Below are 19,750 nucleotides of genomic sequence, written 5' to 3'. Positions count from 1 at the left end.
ACCATAATTTCCCCTGATGCTCATTAGCAGAAATGGCCAAAAAAGTAGACAACATTTATGCGATGGCAGGAAGGGACTTAAGTGTGAAATTGCTTTGCATAATGCCAAGTGAATTATGCGAGCAAATATGGAGTCCATTAACTGGGCTGCCAAAACTGGGGAGTTGCCAATTATTGCGTTATTAATTGAAAGCAACTTTGTGGGCTGCTTTATTAATTGAAAGTAAATGAGATTGTTGGCCCATGCCAGAGTGGAAAAAGTCATCAACGTCGCAGAGAGAGAGAGAGAGTTCATGATGCCTAATCTATACCGACGAAGATGAAGCTGGCCGAATAATTGAAACATTGAGCTAGGCACTCACGCATGTGGCTGCACCACCCAACCGCCCACTGGCCACCCAACCACCCGTTTATATACCCAACTGGTCCAGTGTAAACACAGCTGTTTTGGAGGGCTCGAGAATCCTCGTGCCTAACCACAGACAACAAGTGGTGGTGCGCATGCGCGGAGAGCGCACGGCGTTCGGCGTTGGCGGTGCTGCCAACTGCATCACTGAAAGGCGATGGAGCCACCGATGAGCCGGAGAATCGGCCGCCGCATCCGGCAGTTGCTGTTCGAGGCTCGAAGGATACGCACGGCTCTGGCGGACGACGGAAGTTGGATTGAAAATGCATCGGGACTGAGTGCGACAGTGAGTGCGCGTGTGGTGAATTTCCGCCGAAGAGAGTCCGGAAGAGAGCCGCGAAGCTTCCCTACTTGGCCAGTAAGAGCCACGCTCCTCCTAACTTGGCCAAAAGTTCGTTTCGGCGGCGCGCAGTCAAGTCGAGTCCTTGCTGGCAGTCGGTTGTCCTGGCGGGAGTGCTTTTGGTCGCGTAGCAGAGTGTGCCGGCACCGGGCCATGCTGCCCCCCAAAAAATAACATCAAGTCATCCAAATCAACAAATCAGCAAAGTGAAAACCAATCTCTAAGATACAAATGTGCCAAAGAATGGGAGAAGAGTCAAGTGTCTGAAATGTAAAACCGCTCAAAAGTGAAAGCCAAAATCTAAATTGTACAAGTCACTGCCCCCGAGGAAAATTCCGGAAAATCCTGAAAAAGAAAGCTCAGCTAAAAACCAAATAATATCGAAATTCAAATTCTAATTTAAATCAGAATCGAAACAGAAGCCGGAAAACATGTGGATTAGTAGCCGCTTTTTTGTGATTTTCCTGCTGCTCCATCTCGGTAGGTGCCACCAGCTCTCTGCGGGAAAACTCTGGGAAAACTCTTAAGCCGGCCTGCCGGCATTTTGGGCGCCTCTTCTTGCTTTTCCCTAAGTCGCTCGGCACGCGCCTCTAAGTGTGCTTAGTGCCTTTTGTTTTTCCACCGGCTGTGCGTGAGATTTTCCTACCATAAGTCCCAACAGCTGTCGGCGTGTTTTCCTTCCCTTCTGCGGATCTCGGTTTACGCCTCCGAAACGGAACTTATTATTAAGTCTTGCGAGTAAAACAAAAGGATTTGGGGCTTTTGCGGGATATTCATGCCGGCTTAGGGCAGAAAATAAGAAAAAAAGCGTCAAGGAATTATCTCCAGTCAAGGCAATTACTCAGTTTATTATCATGAAAAAGGAGATCTTCAGTGCCGCACGGAGACCTGAATTTATGGTGATTCATGCGAGTGAGGAGGTGCCATAATTTATATGATATATACAAGTGTCTTTAGGCCAGAACTAAGTGCAAATGACTTGGTCGCTTTATGGAGCAGCCAGGACCAGAGACCATAAAATTGCCAGCAAAGCCGGCAAAACTAAAGCCCGAATGCCCCTACATAATATGAAATTGCCTTATGATAAAAACCAGGCGTCAATTTATGCCACACAAACGACTGCCCAAGCTCTTCGTTATGTGTGCATACACAGGAAAAAATATTTAGATGGAAAATGGTTCTTCATTTGCATACCATGCGAAACTAGGAATATACTAATTGAAATTGAAAAAATATGGTTTTTAGTTATAATCTTCGTTTTTACAAATCAAGTTATGCGACTATTTATAAATGAGAAGTACTGCATTTAAGGACTCTAAAGAATCATCAAAATTGTTAGTTTTTTTTCAAATTTTAGTATTTCAAACATATCTGTAATAATCAAAACAACATTTACTCAACTACGCTACATTTTTCGTTTGATATTTTTTTTCAAATTAGGCCCTAAAAATTTCCTTCTTGTTAATCTGTTATAATACACACTTTTTTCCAAAATTATTCTCTCAGTGCACTTATGAATGTGTGTGCGGGACAGCCTAATGAAATGTGTCAGGAGCAGAACACTCGATCGACCCACCGACCTTTTCATACCCGGAGAACGAACTGTGTGCGCGGGGCGAAACCTCTTTTGGAAATTTGATATTTTCCAATTTTCATTGCCTGGCTCTGCCATTCGATGGCAACTGGCTTACATGTCTATTCGCTTCCCAAAAAAACGGAAAAAATATCAAAACTCCGCACAGATATTTCATGTTCCATACTCACCCACAAACACATATACTCGCACCCTCGTCGGAGCTGCGAGCAAATGAAAAATATGCAAATGAAATTGTTGCTCAATGTCTAAGCGCACACACTTTTTGCCCTGGGTTCCTGGGAGATGGCTCACATTTTTCGGTGTTGTTATTCCATTTCCATGCAGATAATCATAAAATATAATACGTTATATAAAATCAGCAGCACCTACAGCAACAACAATGGAAAAATCCGATTAGAGGAGAGCTGAGGGAGAAGCGTTTGGGGCGGTGGTGGGAAAATTATGAAAAATTATGGCCAACGCCAAAGTTTCCAGCTCACTATGATTGATTATGTTTTAAACCGTTTATGACAAACGCTTTAATTTGTTGCAGGATTAATGAAGTGCAAGGGATAAAGTTTAAATTAAATGTTCACCAGATGGCAATCTAACTTTGAAAGGCCGAATGAATCGGAAACCTTAGTTTCTGTAGCTGGCATTATTAATGACCTTGCTCACTGCATAGACTCATAAGTTGTGTGAACTTTTACTGACAATATACAGTTAGTTGCTATATTGGATTGCATTCTTTATGACTGACAATCTAATATGTGTTTATTTTTTTATTTTTCCTGTAGGACTTAAAAAAAAAAGTATTTAAATAAAATGTGTTTGCCTACAAGCTTTAAAGTATGAATAGGTTTTAATTAAAAATTTTTAGAAAAGTTCAATAGAATTTTGCAGTATCAATTATTTATGTTTTCATCCCTATATTATATTTTCATCATTATAGTATAGTGAGTATTCAAAAAATTGAGTTTTTAATAATTTTTCTTGTAAAATAGTAGTATTTTTCTAATCCATTTTTGAATAATTTAAGTAAGCTGTTTACACACAAAATCTGGACTTCATCTATAAAGATACAAGAAGATATTAAAATTGTGGATAGTTTACGCACAGGTTTATTCTCGATCTAAATTATTAGTTTTACTTATCCATATATTATAAATATTGATAAGCAGTGTTTTAGGGAAAACTTGAAATAACACCGGTTTTTTTGATACTGCCTTATAATGCAAGCAACTTTAGAAAGGATAACATATAGTACTTAAATTATGGACCACGCATAATACTTTTCCTCGCAAAAAGTTACAGGAAATTCCCAGCTAAGCTTTACAAAAAGAACAAATATTGTAAGCATTCTGTTTTGTGAAATTTCCACGTGGACCGTTTAAATTCAGCAAAAATTCACTAGCGCCCCACTTTATTTCTTTCTGCTGTTTTGCCAAACAGTTCGCCCGACAAAAGATTTTGAACGTCTTATTGGACCCGTCCTGGCTTGGTCCTTTGGCCACCCGGGTCCTGTGTGCACTTTGGGCCAACTGGAGCACATCCTGGTGGAACTCTGGCCAGGGCAGCAACAAAATCAAGTTATTTACAATTATTATTCGTTTCGTGGCTGTTGTTGTTGGGCTGCGCGTTGGTCTGTAAACGTTTTAACTTCTTTCAAGTTTTCCTCCCATTTTCCTTTTTGGCCAAGCAATATTGAGTCGATAGCTTTGGGTGTTTGGGTCACGCCTTCCTGCCGCTTGTTTTTGCGCATAAAAATTGAATATCCTGTATTTTTCGAGCTGATTGCTTACAAGGTTCGTCCCCCATTTCCGGCGGAGGCCCGGTTATTTCTGCGGTCTTAAAGTGGGCTGTATATATACTTTGTATTTTTTTTTGGCTTTAATGGGTGCCCTGGCCTGTCCCTAGGTTCGTGGGCCATTAGAAATATTACCACTGCAGTGGAAGCCGAATGCAGACACATTGCAGCCAGCACAGAGCATGCATCACAGCCGCCCGCCTGGAGGCAACGAAATAATTTCGAAAAGTGCCAAAAGGGCATAATCCAAACAGAAAAAGCAAAAAATTCGAGGAGCTGGGCGAAAAAAAGAAATACAGAGCACACACACAGAGAATAATGTCTGAGGAGCCCGGCAAAGTAACCCCTCAAGACTCGCACAAGTGGATGGGAAACACATTCGGAGTGAAAGGAGTGAAATGTACGACACAAAACGAGCGGAAATGCGAGCCAAGAAGAGGAAAGGGTTTGGGGAAAGGGGGCGGCTCAGGGAAAGGGGGCGTGGACCGGTCCGGGGGCAGCTGCACATGCAGACGGAGAACCAGAGTTCCATGACTGCTGCAGGTATCACACAAAAACCGAGCTGGAAAAACAATTTGGAAAAGAAATTTGTGGCTAAAAGAGACAATCTAAATGCGCTTTTGCATTGGCCAAAGAATGCTGTCTGAATTGATTGAACACACTCAATTGTATCGACGTGGAGGTGATGGAATTGTTTTTAGCTCTGTAAATGTGCGGATGAAAGCATTAGCAAATTATCACATTAGCATTCTGCTGATGGATTTTTAACATTCTGGTCATTCGAATTTAATCAGAGCAAACACAAAACTTTAATCAACTTTAATGTTAATAATAATATTGTCAAAACATGCTGTTGCTGATTGGTATTTTAATCGAACTTGTTTTAATAAATATTTTATAATTTTTGAATGTATTCAATGCATTTCTTCACAGAATTCAAAATGCTTAAGATTTTTAAAATACTTAAATTCCCAAAATTGTAAATAAGAAGTGAAAGATTTCAGAAAAGCCCAAGAACAAGACTCTTGTTTTATGAATATGTCATTGGAGTATTGGAATAGGCCAGGAAAAAAATATTCGAGTCAGAACAAAGCTCCTGCACACATGCAGGACTTTCAGGAAGAGCACACGCACGGGATCCCGGAGGGGTGGACTTTTTGTTTTCGCAGGAAAGAATAAAACCCCTACAAGTGGATGTACACACAGGCCGACTCACATGCACCCAACCACATACTATACGTTCATATACACACATGGGATCTCGCTCTAAGGCACAAGCTCGTAAAACATACCCTTTCTACCAGAAAGCTGAAAAAATGAAAAACGAGTGCCGAGCATACTCAAGACATACTTGCAATAATTTTATGGCCTGGCAGAGGCCTCGTCTTTATCCGCATTCTGGACCAGGAGCTATGGTTACACAGGGGAAAATAGATTGTACATGGGGTAGAAACTGATTTCTATTAGTATTTTCAATTTACTTTGATTTTTAGGTTAAAACAGTACAACATAGCTGAAAATAACTATATAACAATCTTCCAGCCACTCTATAGTTAGATGATTTCTCAGCTCTTTAGTTTTTAGTGAAGTTTACAGAGAAAAATAGGTAGTAATATATATCTTAAAATATAATTCTTATGAATTGAATTTTTAATTAATAAAAAAACTATTTAAACGAGGTACTTAACATTTTTAAATCATTTTAAAACAGTATTTTTTCGTTGAAATCATTACCTAAGTACTTTGAAAAATCCGTTCAATTTTTGTACAAAATTTGATAGTTATAAATAATTTTGATATTCCAAATTTCGTGAAGCTAACCCAAATTAAAGACCCAAGCTGAACCCCCTATACCAGCTTTTTCAAGACTTTTTTTCTGTGTGATCCTTGCCGGGGAAAGCTTTGCAGAGCCATGAAATCAGCGGGGAAAAGCGAAATGGAACCATCTCGGGGACGAGGCGATGGGACAGACGGAGACGAAACCAGAAAGCAGTTACATAAAAATCCATGCTGTCGAGCATAAAACAAAAAGCGCCTGGCCAGGCACAACAAAAAGCGTACAAAGCCAAAAAGAACAAAACACAGAAAGGCAAGGCTAAAAAAGGGGAAAAGGAGGAAAAAAACAAACCCAACAAAAAACAACTCTAATTGCAGACACAATGACTTGTGGGGGCGGGGCAGCCGGGGAGCCGGTAGGCGGGAGGCGGGAGTCCTGGGCAGGACTCGTCCTGGAGATTGAACGAGTTGCAAGGATTTGCACAGCGCCGCAGGGAAAGATGCCCGCTTCGGTGGCAGACAGACAGCCGAGGCGCATTCATGTGGAATATGAAGCGAAATGTCAATTTGGAGATATATATATAGATATATACCCCTGCCATCCTGCTTATGTGTAGGTACATATTTGGGTCTGGGGGCCATTGGAAACAGAAAGAGCTCCGTGGCTAAAGACGAAATTGTTATTCTAATTTGGGATAAGGCTAAGTCTGTTTGCGCGCGAAAGGGGCTCTCTGGTGAAGCGAAAACGGGCCTCGAATGCGACAATGGCCCGGGCATTATGAAAAATGTAAATGCTTATTAAAGTGCAAAAAGGTCTCAAGGGATTTGCGCACCCAAGAAGGCCAGCGGCCTTTTTTATGAATTTTTGATATCTCTCAGGGATTATTGCTTTTGTTTATGGCAGCTCACCATTTTTAATATACGATTGGGGAATATTTTTCCAGTTTTTATGCGGTTCGCAATGATGCATGGGCCAGTAAAAGCCCATAAATGCATATATTCAACAGATCTCGTTTTTATAATAGGTGAAACTCTTCTAAGAAAAATAAACTCCAATGAAATATATTTACTTTTTGAAATTTTGCTTAAGGAATGACCTTTGTACTCTAAAGATTTTAAAATACTTAGTTTTTTTATTAACTTAATGATTTTTTATTGTTCTTTTAATATTTTTAACCAGATTTGAAGTATAACGATTTAGTTTGAGTTGTTATCTATTTATTGGTTATTAAATTTAAAGTTGTATTGATAAAAACTTAAAGGTTAAAAGGGATTAGTCCAGGAAAGAGGTTAGTACGATTTCGGAGAACAAAACACTGTTAAAACATATATTTTATGATCGATCCTATCATTTTTGACTGAAGAAAAGTTTACAAAAATCGTGTCGAACACATAAAATCTAAAACAAATCCTGAGTTATATTACGATAATGAACTTTGATTTCGGTTTATAACGTTTTACAGATAAGCTGTTAAGAGCATTTCTATTTTACAATACTTATTTACTAATAATATCCTACCCATTCCAGATACCACCTGCAGCGAACCGTTCGAAGCCCACCTGCGCGGTCCCGGATTTGTGATGGAGCCGCCCGGGCGGGTGGAGTTCTCGAACTCCTCGGGCGGCTGGCTGGACTGCTCGGCCTCCGGAAGTCCGCAGCCGACGGTCGACTGGGTGCACGCGGACGGGTCGGCGGTGACCGAGATCCACGGGGTGCGACGGGTCCTGCGGAACGGAACCCTCGTCCTGATGCCCTTCGCCGCGGCCGCCTACCACCAGGATGTGCACAACACGATCTATCGCTGCATCGCCAGCAATTCGGTGGGTCGCATCGTCTCGCGGGACGTGCAAGTGAGGGCGGGTGAGTGGATACGGATGGCAGGGTGGGCGTGGCAAGATTAAAAGGTATATATCTACTTACTCCTGCAGTCGTGGCCCAGGCCTACAAAGTGGACGTGGAGGTGCTATCCGCGTCGCGCGGCTGCACAGCCATCCTGCGCTGCGTGGTGCCCACGTTCGTCAAGGAATTGGTACGAGTGGTCTCGTGGGTTCATGAACCCGCTATCTACATCTATCCCTCGTTGCAAGGCGGTAAGTTACCCGGGGCGGGACGTCCTTCTGTCGTCCTTCTGCCAGGACCCGCTGCCAGAACAGAAACCGAAAGGAAACGAAACGAAGCGCAGCTCAACCCAGCTCAGCTCTGCTCAGTCTGCATCTGCATCCTTGTCCCTGTGGCAGGAAAGCCAACAAAGTGCATTGTTTGCTGGCAGTATTTGCCTCACATGTTTGCCTGCTTAACTGCCATTTTCATCCGCACCTGCACCACTCTCCTTTGGTCCTGTGCTGCATAATTAACATTGTCCTTTAGCAATTTGAGACGAGCTTTTGGCTTGCCCCAACCCACTCCTGCTTGTTGTCTATATTACAAAGGACATTTTCTGTCTTTTTCGAAAATCGTTTCTTCTTTTGCCCCGTCTTTTGTGGCGGCTAAACTACGCGGAAAGGTCAAGAGTGTCTGGCGAGAGATTTAAATCAGAACCGGGCAACAGAATGGAGGCATCCAGCTTGATTAATCCTGTCAACAGGGCTGCCTATTCAGGGTCTATTCCTGGGATTTTATTTTTACATCCGTAACATTCTCAAGGTTGCTTTTGAATATGGTTCGTTTATTTTTGAATTGGTCCGCAAAAACCCTTATCTAAAAAAAAAGTATAAAATATTTTATGGCCAATAGACTTGAATCTATGGCTTTCCCGTCTCTCTTCCCAATTATTTCGAAATGCCTTGGTTGATTTTCTGAGTACGTTTCTGGCAGAGGCTCTTCTCGGGTCAGTGTTCTTCAGTTCATCACTTCTTCTCTTTCGTATCCCCCAGATGGAAAATTCCACTTGCTGCCCACCGGCGAGCTGCTCATCCACAATCTGCAGGAGAGCGATGAGTCGCAGTCCTTCCGCTGCCGCAGCATGCACCGCCTCACCCGCCAGGTGGTCGTCAGCTCGCCCACCCGACTGCGTATTAATTGTGAGTATGCCCAGTCCCAGCCTCGGGACAAGCCCAAAAACCGAAAGACCCCAACCCAGAATCGCACCAATGTCACATATATCTCCATCATCTCTATCATCTCTCGCCGCAGCGCATCGCGGCATCATTTCGCCGAGCGTGGTGGAGCACACGGCCCATGTGCAGGTTTCGCAGGACGAGGGCGCCGTGCTCCTGTGCGTCGCCCAGGGCTGTCCTTCGCCCGAATACAGGTGTGTATAGGTGCCCCAAATCGATGCCATCCTCTGGCCCAACCACTCCCAAAAGGACTCCCCCAGTCACTCACTCGCTCGCCAAGAGCTTTAGCACACATTTCTGGCGAAACTTTTGACGTTGACAGGTCCTGGCCGCCCAAACACTATAGCGCCGGACTATTAGTTATTAGTGCACTGGGGAAAACTCAGAGATCTTGAGTCTTTGGTTCAAGAATTTTTTGTTCTTGCATTTCGAAAATTGTGCATCTTAAAATATTTAAACTAGAACTCCTACAATAATTACAGTATTTTTGCGGATGTCTATTTATTTTATTTTTTCCATGAAGGTGTTATAAAAAATCGTAGGTCATTGTTTTAAGAATTTTTGGTTCTTAAATATCAAAAAGTACTGCATCTTAGTTTTTTAGATAGAACTATTATTCTAATCATTTATCGTTCTTTTTTAATTAGATTATATTTGTGTATAAAAATGATTGTAAAGGCGTTTGGTAACCACAAACAATAATTTATATATTACACTATAAATCTTAATTTATAATCTTTGAAATTCATTATTCAAGAGCATTTTCCCCTGTGCAATGGTAGATATGCCACGCTGGTGTGAGTTAATTGGAACGCATACATCTATAAAATGTGCGGCCAGGGCATTTAGTTTGCCAGCCAAATAAATAAACAACCGCTCTAGGGATAAAAATAGCAGGGATGAGGGGTGAAGACTCCTAGCTGACGTGCACATTATTGTGTAAAATGTGTCTAAAGAGTTGGCAATGTGTTGCCTTAATTGAAATGTGAGCTAAAAGCGTTAGTTAACTTTCTCGACTGCCGCCGGGTCGGATGCGTTATGCAGCGTAACGTACACCCTGGATCGGGAACAATGGCCCAGGACCTAGGTAATGATGTGTATATAGGTACGGGATAGAAGGTCTGCAGCCACATCGAACACACATATGATGTGCCCATAATTACGCTTTGATAAGCAGACAAGTAATGCAAGATCCGAGGGGTTTGGGCCACAGGACGTGGGACAATGTCAGACTGCTGACGTAAAACAAAAGAATCTATAAGCTACAGGATGGGCGGGGGCGCACATATAGATAGATAGCTGTGCCAGGGGAAAAAACTTGTAGCCATTTCATAATTAATAGAACAGTGAGGAACGAGGTCCTACGGGAAGGGGGATAATGAGCCTGGCAAAGGATTAATGCAACGTTAAACAAAGGGAACCATCAACACAGACATGAGGGTATGGGCTGTATCGGATAAAGAATGTTAAAGCTATACAGTCCATCAGGCCTTGAACTTCGCTTGGTTGGCTGATAGTTCCAAATGAAAATACTCTTCCACAATTTTGCAAAACTTTGACAGCTTTCAGATGCTAGATTTGTTTCGGGGAGACCAGATGGTCCGTGATAAATGGCCTGCAGTTGCCCAAAAGCTAAGCTCCATTAATATAAGTCTGTCTGGAAATGTATTCTGTGTCATATTGCAGAGCGAAGCTTTTAATTATAAATTACTTAACTACGTACCTACACAGGGAAAAAAGCAGTCTTTAAATGCTTATATTTATTTATTTTCAAAGTAAGATAATTATATTGTATTTGTGGGTTCTATTTTCTTTTAATTTAGCATTTTAGGTTTTAACTAGTTTTACTTACGTAGTTCTCATTGCAATTTGTATTTCTGGTGCATAACGAACTTTTCTCAACTGCATTGAATAATGGAATAGATTGCAATAACCACAGCTCCTCTGCTCGTTTCTTTTTAAATTTTCCAATTGAAAATCACGATTAATGGAGTCGATTTACAATAGTCTGATCCACATAAATCTTTCACTCTCCCACATCCTCTTCCCATCTCCCCGCAGCTGGTTCACCCACAATGGAGCCGGACCCCTGCCCGTCCTGAGTGGCCCTCGTGTCCGTCTGCTCGGCCCCATCCTGGCCATCGAGGCGGTGACTGGCGAGGATTCCGGAGTCTACAAGTGCACCGCCGGCAATGTGGGCGGCGAGGCCAGTGCCGAGCTCCGCCTGACGGTGGCCACGCCCATCCAAGTGGAAATCTCCCCGAATGTGCTCAGCGTTCACATGGGCGGCACGGCGGAGTTCCGCTGCCTGGTCACGAGCAACGGCAGTCCGGTGGGCATGCAGAACATCCTGTGGTACAAGGACGGCCGCCAGCTGCCCTCCTCGGGCCGCGTGGAGGACACGTTGGTGGTGCCCCGTGTGAGTCGCGAGAACCGCGGCATGTACCAGTGTGTGGTGCGCCGCCCCGAGGGCGATACGTTCCAGGCCACCGCCGAACTTCAGCTTGGAGGTGAGTCCGCTAAATATCAATGCACTTCGAAAAATATTCTGAATTTCTTATTTTATCTAGATGGTATTTTCATTTTTTACACGCATTCCAATCTTAGTATCAAAAATCTATTTATCATTTTAAAACTTTCACAAAAAAAAACTTAACTTTAGTAAATATCTATTTAAATGACATCCTTTGTCTGATTTTTTACATTTATAATAATGTCAAAGATTTTACTTTCATATTTTGCAGAATTAAATCAAACTATGTCTATACACCAAACAAAATTAAAAACAGTATTTCTATATAAGAATCTAAACCTAACGCTATTTGTTTCCTTGGATAATAGTGCTTTAAAACTTTTAGACTAGAAATGTAATGTTATAAAAAAGACAAAAAATTTTAAGCTTTAACTTTAACAACAATTCTACAGAATACCAATATTATTTTCAATATTCATTTTCAAGTTATATTCTCAATTGGAACTGTTTTTTAAAGTACACTTTTTTGGCCCCTTTTTAACTTCTTAATTTACATACGTTGCCAAGGTTTCAAGACTACTTTTTTAACATACTGACGAGAAAACAAGCTCAAATATTTTCTTAAAAATATAAATGTTGTTTTTCTCACTTCGAAACCGTTTTGTTACCTCGTTTGAGCACTATAATACTCCGTAAATTGGAATAGCTCATCGTTGAAATATTAATGTGCCCTCTTGCCACCTCATCCCGCCCCCAGATGCGCCGCCCGTCCTCCTGTACAGCTTCATCGAGCAGACCCTCCAGCCAGGACCAGCTGTGAGCCTCAAGTGCTCCGCTGCCGGCAATCCTACGCCGCAAATTTCATGGACACTGGACGGATTTCCGCTGCCATCAAACGGAAGGTAATTGAACTTGTTGAAAGGGGCCGAAGGGAGGCTGAAAAGGGGGTTGAAAGGGGCTTGCATAGGGGGTGCAACCAGGGTGAAAGAGGGGGTAGGGTTTCGTGACGGGCTTGGCAATGGCAACGCAGAGGCGGCGCTGCGGGCGCCCAGCAAAAATTTATCTCAACTGCGGCTCCCGACTGCGGCTGCGGTTGCATTTATTGCACTCGTTGTGTGTGTGCTCTCCGCTTTCCCTCCATATTTTCCTTTACTTTTTCCTCTTTTTTCTGCGCTTTCCTTTCAAAAACATTGCCCCTCGAATATATAGAAAAACATATACATATATAGAAAGTGGCTGCCGACTGCCGCGCCTACAAAGGTGGGTGGTGTGGGTCGGCCTCGTCTGCTCCAGCGTTCATTCACTCCTGTTCTCGTGCGACTGTAAATGTATCTGAATCTGAATCCGAATCTGAATCCGAGTCCCAGTCGGTACACGTATATGTATCTGGGCCTGCGTCTGGCCCAAGGTTTCGACTTTGCCTTTCTATTTGTTAATTAAGCCCGTGTGGGGCCGGCCGAGCCCCGGCAGTAGCCTTACGCATTTAATTGCATTTTTAGCTGGCCCGTTGCCAACCAAATTGAATCGAATGCAGCTCTTTAATGACATTGACATTTGCATTGGCCGAATAAAATCGAAGAGATCGCATCAAATTGCATCCAGACTTCACAAATACGGGCAGTTGGCTGGCTTTGGCTCCAGTGTGCTGGCAAATAAAATGCAACAGCGAATCGATTGATTGGCAATTCGGTCTGCGACATTGTCAGTGGCATTCATTTGATTTTTATCGTACTCCCTTACCTGCTGGTAAAATCTATTTTACTCCTTTTATTTTTCCTTTTTTTTTGGATTTGCGGCAGTCCTGCTTCATTTGCAGTTCGTTGGCAGCTGCCACTAATTGTTTGAGTTACGTCTGTAATGATTTGCAAGTCAAAGTTTTCGCCCCTCCCCACTGTGTTGACTTCTGTTGTTGATTAAAAATACCATCAGCACCATCAGGAAAATCAGCAGCACTCGCTATTTGCACTCGCTTTTTGGCTTTTCCTCTTGCCTAGTGATGCGAAATACAGCGCAAGAATAAAGTAAAATAAAAACTAAAGCAGCCGTGTCCTGATTGTTGTCCTGCGTCGCCCAGCTGTGCAATATTTTAATTAAAACTTATGCAATATGTCGAGGGCAGCAGACGAGATCCCATCAACTTGCTAGGACAGTGGATTTGAAGGGTTTTTAGGAGGATTCGTTTAGAAAGTACCTCTTAGTTTTGATGAATTTATGATACTTTTAAGAGCAGCCTTGCGGGAAAAATATTTATACCCATTTATATAAAAAATATAAACTTGAGTTGAGCATTTTTTGAAATAGACACCTTTAAGAAAATATATTGAAAAAAATTTATAAGTCTAATTAGTTTAGAAGACGAGATTTTGGAAACACATCAGGCTCCATTAGTCGTAAGCCATTTAAAAGTCTGTAAAAATATGACTCGATTTTATGCATGTAAAGCACTTGAAACTTCAACTCGGGGCTGTCGACGACATCGCCATGAATTTGCTCCGCTCAAGTGGTCATCCTTGGCAGGATCCTTCGGTCCTTCGACCAGTCCACTCGAGTAAAAAAGGAAAAGGTCCAGGAGCAGGACCAGCACCAGGAAGACGGCTTGACCACAAGGCAAAATTGATTACAAAAATTTGTGTGTTATGTGGTCGGTGTGAAAATTTGCTTTCGGAAACTTGTGTGCGGACATGCAGACGCCGATGGCTTTAATTTAAAAGTTATCTGAGCAACACAATTTTGACACATAATACCCGCAGGCATTATCCTGGCTTCGCTGGCAACCTAATTTGCCAGGATGGCAACATCCTTCGCAATGCTGCAGCAATTCTCCTGCCGTTTGCGTTGTTATTGCCGAGTTTTAAGTGGTTTACATTATTCGGTTTAAAGGTATATCAACTTGGTAAGTGTATTTATTTAATACACAGACACACACAGACAGCTCGGAGTGGCAGACAGACAGGCAGGCAAACAGACGATGGGGAAATGCGGGGAAATGGTCGGAAAAGCGGAGGAAACGGTTGGCGGGGGCAGACGCCTCGAGGCGGAAATTAAATGATTGCGCGCACGAGGTAACGCAACACTCAAACGCTCATTTTACGCCATTTTCAAAAGTTTGTCTGCGGCGGTACCGAGCAGCAACTCAGGCCCACACACAGCTGAGGAGGCGTCTTTCTCCAGCTTTCCCCTGAATTTCCCCCCAGACTTCCTCCGCTTTTCCTGTGGAGCTGCCAAGACGCCGGCGACGGAGGCGTGTGTGCGTGATGCGTTTGTCTACAACTGCAGGCGTTATGGAAATGTGTGTAATTTTGGCCTAAATGAGAAAACGCTTAAGCTGCAGGAGGAACGCTTTTAAGCCATATAATGCCATGTGAATTAGAGTGAACCAGGGATTTAATTAAAATTTTAAAACGCCCTAACGCTGTCAGGTGTGATAGAGCTGCATGAGATACAAGTATTTTATTTTACACCTTCAAAATAAGCAGATTCACTTAACTTCGGAATAACGTATATAATGTAGGCGTCGTAGAATTCAAGGGAAACTTTATTAACCACACCTTTTTTAATAAGGGAAGTGCCTTCACATAGTAAATATTTGTAATCATTCAAGTAAACATAAAAATAGCAAAGCTCTTTTACATTTAAAAGACTTCTAAAAAACTTTTATTGCTTCGTAAGCAAACCATTTTAAAGTTAAGTTTTTAAGATAACCCTATGAAGGTCCACCCTATTCCGCACATAGCATCGCTTAATCTGCGCTTGCAAACTAATTGATTGGCTCCAAGTGCAAACTGGATTCGCGTAAATTGAAATTCATAATTTTTCGCAAACTTTTGCCACGAAACTTTTCGCCCTTGCCGCATAAGAGGGCCAAACTGCAAGTGGCACCTACTGAAATTCTTATTCCTGTTTCCCCTTTCTGGCTGGCTGGCTGGTTGGCATTAAGCCACCCACAAAAGCTGGGCACTCACTCTGCAATCAGCTAAAACAGCACACAAAAGCCGCGCCAGGCTATTAGGTTTATATTGTTGCAGCCAAAGCGTTTTACGCTCCAAACACACACTGGCAAACACTCACACAGTTAAACTTTTGCCAAGCCGTTTAAGCCAGAGCTGTGCGGATGCGGATGTGGATATGGGGTTGCGGATGCGGATGTGTGCGACTTTGTTGCAATTTTGTCCCCGCCATTGTTTCAATGCGCTCAAGTGCTGTAGTCCACGACTGAATGTCTTTATCCCCACCGGCCACCCCCGGGAGAATACGACTCCGTTTTTCATTTAACTACAGTTGCTGTTTTTACAAGCCTGGGCACACTCCATAAAGATTTTTCGGCTTGACTTGGCCACACTCTTGCTGGGCGAAATCAGCGTTCTCTGGCCGGGCTTATGCATTCATAAGCCCCGCGGCCATTTCCTACCGCCGCCCCCAAAAGCCGCAGGATGCGGCTGCTGCAAAAGTTAATTAAAATTGTAATTACTTTGCCTCCGCCGTTATTGTTCCGGCTCTGGATTCAACTTCAACTTCCAACTGCGGCCGTAATGCCAATTGAAAAGTTGCCACCGAGCCGGGCCACAAACTAATGAGCCGGCGGGTGCCGTTGGCTTAGATGCCAATCCCCAACCCAATCCCCATCGCCATCTCCATGCCATACATAAGATGCCGCAAAAGCCGATTGTGTGAGTGCCACATGGCGTATGCGTAACAATGTTGCCTGTAATTAATGTCTGTGCCAATAAAAGGAGGCGAGGCAGACAAAGGCGCAGAACGCAGAACTTAATGCCGACTTGAGCGCTCCGTGAAATCCTTTTTGCACTCATTATTTGAGCCCGGGCGTTACGGCCGCATTAAGTGGAAGTCGCTTCGTGGGCGTGGCACATGACATTGACAGCAATATGGAAACTATGCTAAGCCCCGACAGCTCGACTGACAGCCTTCATTACGAGTAAATATGGCAACGAAAATAGAAAAAAATGGAAACGAGAAATGCGAAATGCGAAAAACTAGCGCAGAAATACGACAAAATCAAAATGAAGCCTACAGCCAAAAGGGATTTGGGTCAGGCTGCATTTTTGAAGTGTGCCTAGCTGATGAGTGTGCAGCGGTGTGTGCGGGTGTGTGTATAGTACGCCTAACAACAAGAAAACAATTGTGCCACACCGAACACCCGCACACATTGCGCATACGCCGCGTGCAACCGCTTAAAATCGCAACCAGCCCAATATTAATGTGTTTTTTGCGCCCTCATACGAAAAGCATCCCGTTTTTTGCCATTGCAGATTTATGATCGGACAATACATCACCGTGCATGGCGATGTAATTAGTCATGTTAACATAAGCCACGTCATGGTCGAGGATGGCGGCGAGTACGCCTGCATCGCCGAGAACCGCGCAGGACGAGTGCAGCATGCGGCCCGCTTGAATATTTATGGTATGTTGTATTCACACTTAGAGCTTAAATGTAGTCGTACAGATACACAGAAAAAATATCACTAAGGCAGAAGGTTTTTCGGTATAACATACATAAGTTATGATCTGAAAATATTATTGACTTGGGATTTTTATAAAAACATCTATAAAACATAAAAATTGTATGTTGGGGATGCCGAACAAATCAAGGAGTTTTTAAATTCACTTTTAAAGGATATTAATCCTTTTATAATTATCATATCATTTAAATGCCTAAAAGTATGCAGTGAATTTGGAATTTACGAGTTTCTGAATGAATTCATTGTACTTTAGTTCAGTTTAAAATATATATTTACGATTTATAAAGTGTATAAAAAATACCGAACATGATAAAACATATTAGAAATTGTTTTCCTTACAATCCCCTGGTAATATGATGACCACCCAAGACCGTCTTGTAAATTACCCCTCAGCGCAGACCCCTTGGTATTTAAAAAATGTTAGATAACCACGCAAGACTGCTGTCGTACGTTTTCCCTCTGTGCAGATACAAATATGGCCAGCTACTTACATATGCACTTAAACGTTCTCCCTGCTCGAGGCAGGCTCCTCTTCCTTTTTGGCATTTGCCTACTTTTGCTTGATTTTGTTTTACAACACGTTTGCCTTGTTCCTCGTTCTGTTTCCCCCGTTTTTGGCCAGATCCTTTGGGCCAACCCTGTCCCCGTCCGCCTTCAAGTTTACTTTTGAGCCTTTGCAGCAGTGAAGTGTTGTTCGAGGCGCACACTTTTGTTGAACATGGCTCTCGGCTGGGCTGCAGTGCTTTCCCCCCACAAAGACCCTCCGAAAGCCCCCTACCCCACTGCCAGTCCGAAAATCCGCCCATTTTCCATTTTCCAGCTCCCAGCAGCACGCGCAACATCTGCCTTGTTTTTGCAAGAAATCAAATATTTTTGTGTCGCCAGGCAAACAAAATGGCGTTGCCAGCGAGAAGGAAGCAGCCGGAGCAGGAGTGCAAACACAAAACGACAGCGGCGGCAAAAACTGCGCCATGTTTACAAAGTTTTGCAGTGAAAAAGTTGAAAAATAAAGTCAAGTAAATTCACGAAAAAATCCCTACTCGACTAAACGATGCTCTGCTGGTGGGGTGACACAAACGAAAAAGAAATGGGATGAATTCTCTGCTCCCTGTTCGACATTTATCACCCAAATCAAATAAACCAAGGAGCGCCTTATCCTTGGGCTGAAGTTAAAGACCCAAGTGATTTGGTATGATAATCAAATAAGGCGAAAGAAGTGTGCCACAAGTACTGCTCGTACCTCCCTTTCAAACTCTTTGACAATTTCCGCATACCCTGCGAGAAGCTTTGTTTGCCGCCGCCTCGCAAAAAAGAGCAAATGAATCCCGCTGCCACCATCATCATTTAGTTTAAAGCTCGGCGATGTCGCTGATTGCGCGACTTGGTAATGGCGGTGATTACAAAAATCTCCATCCACATCCACTCCGCCGAGAGCACGGACACGGGGACCACGTATGACATGCTCGAAAATTATGCATATTCCGCAGGAAAAAACCCTCAGCCCAGGCCCACAAGGCAACCAGAGGCAAGGGCTCCTCCAGCTGCCGCCGCCGACCGACAGTTGCTGCATTATTTCCTTCCACGTCCCCGAAAAGTGTTTCGGTGGAGGCGGTGGGCACAGGAGCCAGGACGAAACCAGCCAGGATATGCATATTACATTGTGCTTCGCTTCCTGTTCTCTGCACAGAGGAAAATAATACAAAAGAATTTTAAAATTTAGGAAATCAAATATTCTCAAAACAATAGATTTTGTTAAAAAAAAAAACTTATAACCCTTTTTTGGGCCTTTCCTATCATTTTTCAAAAACTTTGATTATTAAAAAAAATTATTATTGATAAAACAATGAAATTTTGTATTGGGAAATATAATATTAAAGATTCTAACTTACAGATCGGTGAAAAATGTGTTTTCAAGTTTTATTAAGCACTACAATAATGTTTTAGGTCATATACGAACATTTCTTATTTTAGTAAATATTTGTAATATTTTTCCAGTGTATCTGTGCCTTGTGGTATCCGCTTTTGCCGCTGTATGTGTAGTTGTTTACTGCATTATTAAAAAAGCAACGTGCGCGCAAATCTGTTAAGCATTTCCCTCCACCCATACCCTATCCTTCCCATCGCAGGCTCTTTAACTCACCGTCTGATCTGACTTTTTCCGTCACAGGTCTTCCGTACATTCGACTGATTCCGAAGGTAACCGCCGTCTCCGGCGAGACATTGAATCTGAAGTGCCCGGTGGCGGGCTATCCCATCGAGGAGATCCACTGGGAGCGGGGCGGCCGGGAGCTGCCGGATGATATACGACAGCGGGTCCAGCCGGACGGCTCGCTGACCATCAGCCCGGTGCAGAAGAACTCCGACTCCGGGGTGTACACGTGCTGGGCGAGGAACAAACAGGGTCACAGCGCCCGGCGGAGTGGCGAGGTGACGGTCATAGGTTAGTATGTGAATCCGGGTGTCTCTCAAAAAAAAGAGAAAAAACAAACGCAACAAAAAACTAAAAACCCAAAGAAAACCCGGGAAAAACCAACACAACAAAAAAGGAAAATCTAGATGGACAAGAGGAGGTCGAGGTTGGTTTCTTTCACAGCTTTTTTAGCAACGATGACATCAAGCAGCGGGCTACGAAACGAAGTGAAAATTGCATTTTAATTATTAACAGCAAACTAAGTAGTTTCCTATGGCGCTTCAAGTTGTTCCTTTTGGCCAACCTTTTTGCATTCCCTTTTCACGTTTTTTTTGGATTCTGCTTAATTTTGTTTTGTTTTGGCTCTCGGCCGGGTGTGTATACGTACTTTTTGCTCCTGCTGTAATTAAGTATGCGCAATAATCTAAG

At 43.0% G+C, this 19,750-nt stretch overlaps 1 protein-coding gene across 18 annotated transcripts in view; it reads left to right on the top strand.

Moving 5' to 3' along the window:
• Positions 1-621: 621 nt before the first annotated feature.
• Positions 622-19,750, top strand: part of LOC108028383 (cell adhesion molecule Dscam2) — a 34,035-nt gene continuing 14,906 nt past the window's right edge. For 11 of the 18 annotated variants that reach the window (XM_017100192.3, XM_017100191.3, XM_017100187.3 and 8 more), the window contains exons 1-9: positions 622-1,225; positions 7,433-7,765; positions 7,834-7,995; positions 8,779-8,925; positions 9,038-9,155; positions 11,023-11,471; positions 12,192-12,336; positions 16,702-16,853; positions 19,079-19,351. In XM_017100192.3, coding sequence (XP_016955681.1) covers positions 1,177-1,225; positions 7,433-7,765; positions 7,834-7,995; positions 8,779-8,925; positions 9,038-9,155; positions 11,023-11,471; positions 12,192-12,336; positions 16,702-16,853; positions 19,079-19,351 — 1,828 coding nt within the window. In that variant the 5' untranslated portion in view covers positions 622-1,176. Of the gene's footprint in view, positions 1,226-5,869; positions 6,218-7,432; positions 7,766-7,833; positions 7,996-8,778; positions 8,926-9,037; positions 9,156-11,022; positions 11,472-12,191; positions 12,337-16,701; positions 16,854-19,078; positions 19,352-19,750 lie in introns of those variants that run through there. The other 7 variants (XM_050886562.1, XM_050886560.1, XM_050886558.1 and 4 more) reach the window with 1 other exon arrangement.

Source organism: Drosophila biarmipes, chromosome 3L (genome assembly GCF_025231255.1).
Source record: "Drosophila biarmipes strain raj3 chromosome 3L, RU_DBia_V1.1, whole genome shotgun sequence".
Taxonomy (NCBI): Eukaryota; Metazoa; Arthropoda; class Insecta; order Diptera; family Drosophilidae; genus Drosophila; species Drosophila biarmipes.
This window is presented reverse-complemented; position numbering and strand designations above follow the sequence as displayed.